Source organism: Podarcis liolepis (assembly GCF_965112155.1).
Source record: "Podarcis liolepis genome assembly, chromosome: 2".
NCBI lineage: Eukaryota > Metazoa > Chordata > Lepidosauria > Squamata > Lacertidae > Podarcis > Podarcis liolepis.
The window spans coordinates 11,217,154-11,225,924 of NC_139555.1; the positions used below are offsets into that span (position 1 = coordinate 11,217,154).

An 8,771-nucleotide genomic window follows, 5' to 3' on the forward strand; every position below is an offset into this window, starting at 1 on the left:
AAAATTTATTTATACCCCGCCCATCTGACTGGGTTTCCCCAGCCACTCTGGGCGGCTTCCAACAAAATATTAAAATACAGTACAGTGGTACCTCTTGTTACGTACTTAATTCGTTCCGGAGGTCCGTTCTTAACCTGAAACTGTTCTTAACCTGAAGCACCACTTTAGCTAATGGGGCCTCCCGCTGCTGATGCGCCACCGCCGCACGATTTCTGTTCTCATTCTGAAGCAAAGTTCTTAACCCGAGGTAATATTTCTGGGTTAGCAGAGTCTGTAACTTGAAGCGTATGTAACCTGAGGTACCGCTGTAGTCTGTTAAACATTAAAAGCTTCCCTAAACAGGGCTGCCTTCAGATGTCTTCTAAAAGTCTGGTAGTTGTTTTTCTCTTTGACATCTGGTGGGAGGGCGTTCCACAGGGCAGGTGCCACATGACCCGGAAAGCTGTCTAGACAAACGGTGGCTCCCTCAGCCTGAACGTGAGATGAGCACCACAACCCCATAGTCACCATTGACTGGACTTAATCATCCAGGGGTCCTTTTTACAAGTGAATGGAACAAGAAAGCACTTCTGTTCTGAACCAGATTTGCTGATTCTGCCCTCTACTGGCAATGGGCACTAGGTAACATCCAGCTAACACTGTGGACACATTTGGAACATACATACTCTCTCAAAGAATCCTGGGAACTGTAATTTGCCTCTCGGAGCTATAGTTCCCAGAATTCTTAAAATGTATGGTGTGTACTGCGTATGCTTAAATTATGCATAGAGGAGACACTGAAATAAATGAATGAAAGTCTATTGGCTGCAATGGGTCTACAGTGGTGCCTCGCAAGACGAAATTAATCCGTTCCGCGAGTCTCTTCGTCTTGCGGTTTTTTCGTCTTGCGAAGCACGGCTATTAGCGGCTTAGCGGCTATTAGCGGCTTTAAGAAAAAGGAAAGAAACTCGCAAGAACTCTCAAGACGTTTTGTCTTGTGAAGCAAGCCCATAGGGAAATTCGTCTTGCGGAACGACTCAAAAAACGGAAAACTCTTTCGTCTTGCGCGTTTTTCGTCTTGCGAGGCATTCGTCTTGCGGGGCACCACTGTACTCCCATGACTAGTATTGGATATCACCCACTGATCAGGTCGGAGGATTCAAGAGCCCTGGAAGAGACTATGAATGTAATAGTGAGCTAGAATACTAATAAGTTCAAAGTGCATTACATACCCCAATATGATTTACAACAACCCTGTAAAGTTGTCCTGCATTATCCCACGCCGAGTGCTGAGAGTCAGCAAATGACTGGGTTGGGGCTTGAATCGTGGATCTTTGGATCTTCAGCTCAGCAACTGGTGCTACAGTGTCAGAAGGCAGACACAGACACTCGCCCGAAGTCTAGGCTCACGTTCTCATGGCCGGTCTCCCCGCAGAGCCTCTCGTCCACCGTGAACTTGGTGCACTCTTCAGACCTTGCTCCTGGCATTGCCATTGCTTACGACTCGCATTGTGGCGACTCGGAAACTTTTGGGCGCACGCAGGGTGGCGAATGCCTAGGCGTACGTGTCAACCAGCAGGTGAGCGCTTAGATCGGGGGTGGTGAACCCAGTCTAGGCCTGTGTCCCTTGGAACTCCCCCGAGGCCACACCCCCTCTTTACAGGCCACACCCACTTTAAAGCCTGAGTGTTCTTGAACTCTGACGAGTCCTCTTGCTTGTCTGTATGGAGTATAGTGTGTGGAGAAACAAGCCTACTGTAGAAAGGTAAAATTTGTAATAGTTACCTGCCCATTTTTAGCCACCACTGTCATGTGGTCCTTGGATGGTTGTCCAGAAGGGGGAGTGGCCCCTCAGGCAGAAAAGCCCTCCCCACTCCTGACCTATTAAGTCAGTGCTTGCTATTTGTTCCAAGGCATCAGGATTGGCTCAGTTGGAGCAAAACAGGGAGGGAGGAACAGAGACATCTAGAACGGGGGGGGGGGAGAGAACAGTAATGATGGGAACAGGGAGGGAGGAACAGTAGAGGCATCTAGAACAGGGAGGGAGGAACAGTAGAGGCATCTAGAACAGGGAGGGAGGAACAGTAGAGGCATCTAGAGCAGGGAGGGAGGAACAGTAGAGGCATCTAGAGCAGGGAAGGAGGAACAGTAAAGATGTTTAGAACAGGGAGGAACAGTAGAGGCATCTAGAACAGGGAGGGAGGAACAGTAAAGATGTTTAGAACAGGGAGGAACAGTAGAGGCATCTAGAACAGGGAGGGAGGAACAGTAAAGATGTTTAGAACAGGGAGGAACAGTAGAGGCATCTAGAACAGGGAGGGAGGAACAGTAAAGATGTTTAGAACAGGGAGGAACAGTAGAGGCATCTAGAAGAGGAAGGGAACAGCAGAGATGTGTAGAACAGGTTTTATAGTTATAGGTCCTATTCTGTTTCCACTATTTGACATGGAGCAGGGCAGGGGAAGCCGAGGCCCTCCAGATGTTGCTGGACTCCAGCTTCCACCCCCCCGACCATTGGCCCTATTATTGACTGGCGGCTGATGGCAGGGAAAGCTCAGCAGCACCTGGAGGGCTACGGCTTCTCTGCCCCTGGCTTAGAGTAATATGGATGGCAATGGCGGTGGTCGCTCTTTCTTATCTCAGTTCCTCCCCCTCCCACAGGTGGAATTCTCAGTACGGATAAAGGCCACCACCTGCCTGCCTGGTCCCCAGAAGGTGGTCCTGCGAGTTCTAGGAGTGGGTGAGGAGGTGCATATAGAGGTGGCGACACTCTGCGACTGCCAGTGCGGAGATACACAGCCCTATGCGCCTCACTGTTCTGGCGGCCGTGGCAACCTCACCTGTGGCATCTGCAGGTATTATTAATCAATTAAAAGCTTGAGAAGCGTGACCCCCTTCTCTCCATGTGTAGACACACACACACGTACAGTGGTACCTCAGGTTACATACGGTTCAGGTTACAGACTCCGCTGACCCAGAAAAAGTGCTTCAGGTTAAGAACTTTGCTTCAGGATGAGAACAGAAATCGGGTTCCGGTGGTGCGGCGACAGCAGGCGGCCCCATTAGCTTAAGTAGTGCTTCAGGTTAAGAACAGTTTCAGGTTAAGTACGGACCTCCGGAACGAATTAAGTACTTAGCCTGAGGTACCACTGTACATGTGCTCCTAGATAACAGGAAATTAAGATTGCTGCCTTAATGATATATTGTGGAAATGAATCCTTTCTTCTGAATCTATTACCAGTTGTGCCCCTGGATTCTCATATTATATACTGAAGGGGAAATGATTACTCCATCTCCGATCTACCCCATTGATAACTTTAGAAAACCCGACCCAGTCCCATTTCCCCCACTATCCCAAAATCAGTTGTTTCTTTTCCACTCCGGATTAGAGAAGGCCCAAACGTCCCTGCATTTCCTCTAAACCCCACGATCATTTGGGTTGCTACTTTAGGGCAAGAAGGCAGCTAGGCTTAAGGCGTGGCTGATGCCCTTTGTCGCGCTGGTACAGGGAATCCCAAATGGTAGGGGAAGCCAGGGCCAGAGAGACCCAACACTGCAGCCACAAAACTTTCTGGACTGGTTGAAAAATAAAGAGAAGGCAGGCAGTTGGGGCTGGCTGAGGACAGACAAGCTGGTGGGGCAGAGGCCTATTTGCTAGGCTTCTTGGGTTGGGAGTAGAAAAAACCAGGCTGAGTGGACCTGATGAGTCTGCTTCAGCAACTGTGACCCATCCCACCCATGTGCTGTCTTTGCTCTTGTAGCTGCCAGGAGGGCCATGTCGGCCGGCTGTGTGAGTGCAAGCCAGAGGAGCTGGCGGACGCAGAAGCCACGTGCCGGGATGCGAATGACACGGGCCCAGTGTGCAGTGGCAAGGGCCAGTGTGTGTGCGGGAAGTGCCAGTGCAATGCCCAGGCGAGCGGACCCCTCTGCAAGTGTGACGATGCTGGCTGCGAAAGGCACAACGGGCAGCTCTGTGGAGGTAAAAACCTTCTAATGGTAGGGCTGCCACCATTTTCTTTTAACCTGGCAGATGTTGGGCAACGCAGTCATTAGTGGTACCAGTGGGGATGCTGATGACTTTACTGTAGCCCGAGTGGGTATTTCCATAGGTTTTAAGGAGGAAAGCAGGCTGCTAATGTTGCCTCCAAATTGTCAGTACAGTGGTACCTCGGGTTACATACGCTTCAGGTTACAGACTCCGCTAACCCAGAAATCGTGCTTCAGGTTAAGAACTTTGCTTCAAGATCAGAACAAGAATCATGCTCCGGTGGTGTGGCAGCAGCAGGAGGCCCCATTAGCTAAAGTGGTGCTTCAGGTTAAGAGCAGTTTCAGGTTAAGTACGGACCTCTGGAACGAATTAAGTACCTAACCCGAGGTACCACTGTATTTGGGGGCCGGGGGGGGGCGGGGAGGAGGGATTGAAGCACACACTGGAAATTCAGGTTTGTGCAGCTGAAGGTGGTTAAAGTGCTTCTGTCAACTTCATGCAACAAATCCCCTTTTAAAATAAGCAAGGCTTTTTGCAGATAAGGAAATGATTAACACACCAGCTAATCAGGACGAAATGTTCATTTGCCCTGCAAGCAAAAACAGAATGAATGCTCAATTAAGACCAAACATCGTCTAACCTCGGAATAAGTTTTGTGTAAGCCAAACAGGGTGAATGCTCACCCTGCTCACACAGCCAGTGTGGTGTTGTGGTTAAGAGTGGTAGTCTTGTAATCTGGGGAACCGGGTTCGCGTCTCCGCTCCTCCACATGCAGCTACTGGGTGACCTTGGGCCAGTCACACTTCTTTGAAGTCTCTCAGCCCCACTCACCTCACAGAGTGTTTGTTGTGGGGGAGGAAGGGAGAGGAGAATGTTAGCCGCTTTGAGACTCCTGAAAGGGAGTGAAAGGCGGGATATCAAATCCAAACTCTTCTTCTTCTTCAACAAACAGTCCCCTGGAAGAGTCCAAATACTCCTAGGGGTGCGTTTATAAACTGCAGTGCAGGAAAAGCAGAATACTGAGCACAGAATTCAGCTTCTGAAGACTCACAATTTCATTTAAGAAGAGCAACTTTCTAGCCTGCATGCTTACAAAGGTGCACCTCCAAGTGTGAGGGCAATCAATGTCCGCTGGCATCTCAAAAGGCAGAAAGGTTGCTGAATAAGAAATATATAGATGTGGGTGGAATGGCTTTGTGAAGGAACTCTGTGATGCTGACAGACGTCTCTTTGTACCGGTAGGCAACGGGCAATGCAGATGTGGCAACTGTGAGTGCCATCAGAACTATACTGGCAGTGCGTGCCAGTGCAGCCTGGAGACCAGTGGATGCACACAGGAGGGCATTGTATGCAGCGGTCACGGGCATTGCGCCTGCAACAGATGTCATTGTGACGCTGGCTGGTTTGACAGTCACTGCAGCCGCTGTGCTGGCTGCCAGACACCCTGTGAGGAGCACAGGTGAGATTCTGACGTGGTCTCTGCAACTATGGCCAAACCGAGCATGGAGCCCAGCTTGCAACTGCCAGTCTTCCTTCCCCTTTTCCTGACCATTGTAGAAAGGGTGTCCTTATACTCCAGTTGGAAGCATAGGCAAAAAAATGCTCACGGCTGCTCTTGTGTCTTGGCAGAAATTGTGCGGAGTGCAGGGCCTTTGGAACTGGGCTGCTGCAGGAGACTTGTAGCGCATCCTGCAACCAGACGGTGAATGTGGTGCCGGCCTCCGCCACCGACGAAAGATGGTGCCAGACCAAAGCAGAAGATGGCAGCCTCCTCATCTACCTCATTGAGAGGGACGACGAGGGCGCCATCATCCTGACTGTGAATGGAAAAGAAGGTAAGTGGGCACAGGAAAGAAGGGTGGGAGAGCCTTTGTTGCAGGAAGGGGCTATTGCAGGAAGTTGCAACTCGTAGGGGCATCGGGTTGGTATCTGTGATAACAGGACTAGGTGAGCTTCTGGCCTGATGCGACAAGGCTCTTCTTAAGGCCAGACTATTTTGATGTCTGCGACAGAAAGCACGTTGAACCACAGCAGGCAGAAGTTTCAGTGGCACCGGATTCTTCTGGAGCCTAAGTTGTAACCCAGGCTGTATGTGACTTGATGCCATCCGTTGATTCCCTTCCAAGGGTGAATCACAGCTGTCCGTGGAGGCACAGGTTAATTCTGTGTCCAGGGCAGCTGTCTACCAGCTCCATCTGGTATGCCGGCTGAGACCCTACTGGCCTGTGCCCTCTGCCACCTCAGTGGTACATGCTGTGGTTATCTCTTGACTGGACTACTGCCATGTGCTCCACGTGGGGCTACCTCGGAAGGTGACTTGGAAACTACAACTAATTCAGAATGAGGCTGTCAGACTGGGGACTGAAAGTGGCTGCCACGACCATATAACACTGGTCCTGAAAGACCTACATTGGCTCCCTGTATGTTTCAGAGCACAGTTCAAAGTGTTGGTGCTGACCTTTAAAGCCCCAAATTGCTTCAGCCCTGTATACCTGAAGAAGCATCTCCACCTCCGTTGTTCAGCCCGGGCACTGAGGTCCAGCACTGAGTGTTTTCTGGTGGTTCCCCCATTATGAAAAGTGAGGTTACAGGCAACCGGGCAGAGGGCCTTCTTAGTAGTGGTGCCTGCCCTGTGGAACACCCTCCTGTCAGGTGTCAAGGAAATAAACAACTATCTGACTTTTAGGAGACATCTGAAGGCAGCCCTGTATAGGGAAGTTTTAAATGTTTGATGTTTTATTATGTTTCACGCTTTATAATTTGTTGGAAGCCTTCCAAGGTGGCTGGGGCAACCCAGACAGATGGGCGGCATATAAATAATAAATTATTATTGTTACAATAACTGTTAGCAGAGTATGTGTGCACGACGGTAGCAGGAGAGGGAGGAAGTCCAATCAATAAACGAGGAAGGGGCACTTGCTTCTCAGAACTCAGCTGCAGATCCTCACAACTCCTTTCTTCTAAACTGCCAGGTAACACAACCAAGAAGACATTCAAGCTGGTACTGAGCTCAGTGCTGGGCTTGGTGTTATTTGGGCTCTTCCTCATAATAGTCTACCGCATCGTCTTGGAGATCTATGACCGGAGGGAGTTCAAGCGTTTTGAAAAGGAGAGGAAGCACGCCAAGTGGAATGAGGTCAGTGCTCCTTCCTTCCCTACCTGAAGGCTGCAGTTAGTTCATGTCAGCCTCACTCTCACCTGCTCCTTATCCCAGCCAGGGAATTTCTCAGCCCTGGCTGGGCTGCTGCTTCCTGGAACAAAAGTTACGTTCATTCTGTAAAAGGGATGGTGGGGGCACAACAGTGGAGCCTTTACAGCAAGCCCAAAGCTGGAAGGCTAAATGCTCTATGCATAAAGGGGCAAGTGTTAGGCACGTGTGAAGAGTCCGATTTTTAACATCCCCGCTTCCTTGACTACTTTTTAGATGAGCAGACTTCAGCTTCTTCAAAGTTGAGACCCAGCTTTTTGCCCAACCATGTTTGTAACTTCCTTCAGCGTATAGCCATGTCGCTGAGACCCACCTGAGCTCAGGCTGTGACCAAAGCAGCAGCTGGACCTGGTTACAGGCAATCATGTAACCGACCTAGATGCATTTTATTGTTGTTCCAAAAAATGTTAACAGAAAATGATGGAAACCCCTTTTAACCACAGAAAGTGTCCCACCAGAGGAAGCTACCTTGTAAAGTTGGTTCATCCAGCCCAGTGGTCAGTGTTGACTGGCAGTGAATTTCCAGGGTTTCAGGGGAAAGTCTCTGGCCGCCCTGCCTGCAGATCAAACCTGTGACCTTTTGGATGCAAAACAGATCCTCTACCACCTGAGCCATGGCCTTTTCCCAAACCAATTCCCCACTATTAAATGGAGTCTTTTGGTCAGGTTGACACTACCACTCACAGCTTCACCCCCCAGTGTTATTTCAAGGCATATAAAACTATGGGAGGCTGAGCCCCCAAGGCGTGTGAGACACACACCTGGTTTGGGGATAGCAAATTCTGTAACAGGAAGTAAGAGGCATACAACTTTGTCTACTTGCCTCTTTTGCAGGTGAACAATCCACTGTACCGGAGTGCCACCACCACAGTCATCAATCCCAAATACAACGGGGACTGAGGATTGGTGAAAGCCTTGAGCACTGTGCCAGCTGCTGGATTTGGACTAGGGAGAAGCTGGGTTCGAATCCTCACTCAAAAACACAGGGATGTCTTCATCTCTTAGCTTGGGTCTATCTACCTCGCAGAATAATCCCAAGTAATAAAAGTTAAACTTTTTTTCCAGGGGGCGGGAGGGGAGGGAACTGGATGCGATTTCATAATAAAACTGGTTAACGAATTCTTTTCGCAAGGTGTGCTTTACTTAGAGATTCCTCGTTCTGCCATTCCCTCCCCCCAAATTGGTGCAGCACTAATGGAAAACAAATCAGAAAGGAGGGGCTACAGTTACCTTTTTTCGAGCTGTCCTTTATTCAAGTAGCCATTTGGGTTCAGGAATGTTAGTTGGCCCAGTGGCAGGAGCCACTTCTTCCCATCTCCAGTGACTCAAATTATATATAGCCCATATATAAATGAAGTCAGCGGAAGGCACTGAGGAACCCAGTGGGCAGCAGTTGTAGCTCACTAGTCAAACATAGGCTCTGCATGCAAAACAGTCCCAAATTCAGTCTCCAGCTACGGCTTGGAAGCCTGGAAAGAGAGTGTTTAGAGAATACCAACCTTGGTTGGCAAGGCAACTTCATAGAGAAGTAGTTTGTGTATTTCAGCTCTTTGGTCACTCTCGATAGTTTGGTGGATTGTGGGTAACTGGCCATTG

General features: G+C 49.6%; 1 protein-coding gene across 2 annotated transcripts in view; it reads left to right on the forward strand.

Annotated features, from left to right (window-relative positions):
• The window catches only part of ITGB7 (integrin subunit beta 7), a 47,272-nt gene extending 38,978 nt beyond the window's left edge, over nt 1–8,294 (forward strand). For both annotated transcript variants that reach the window (XM_083490000.1, XM_083490001.1), the window contains exons 10-16: nt 1,415–1,558; nt 2,641–2,834; nt 3,741–3,958; nt 5,210–5,426; nt 5,597–5,802; nt 6,940–7,103; nt 8,010–8,294. In XM_083490000.1, coding sequence (XP_083346126.1) covers nt 1,415–1,558; nt 2,641–2,834; nt 3,741–3,958; nt 5,210–5,426; nt 5,597–5,802; nt 6,940–7,103; nt 8,010–8,075 — 1,209 coding nt within the window. In that variant the 3' untranslated portion in view covers nt 8,076–8,294. The remainder of the gene's footprint in view (nt 1–1,414; nt 1,559–2,640; nt 2,835–3,740; nt 3,959–5,209; nt 5,427–5,596; nt 5,803–6,939; nt 7,104–8,009) is intronic.
• The last annotated feature ends 477 nt before the right edge of the window (nt 8,295–8,771 follow it).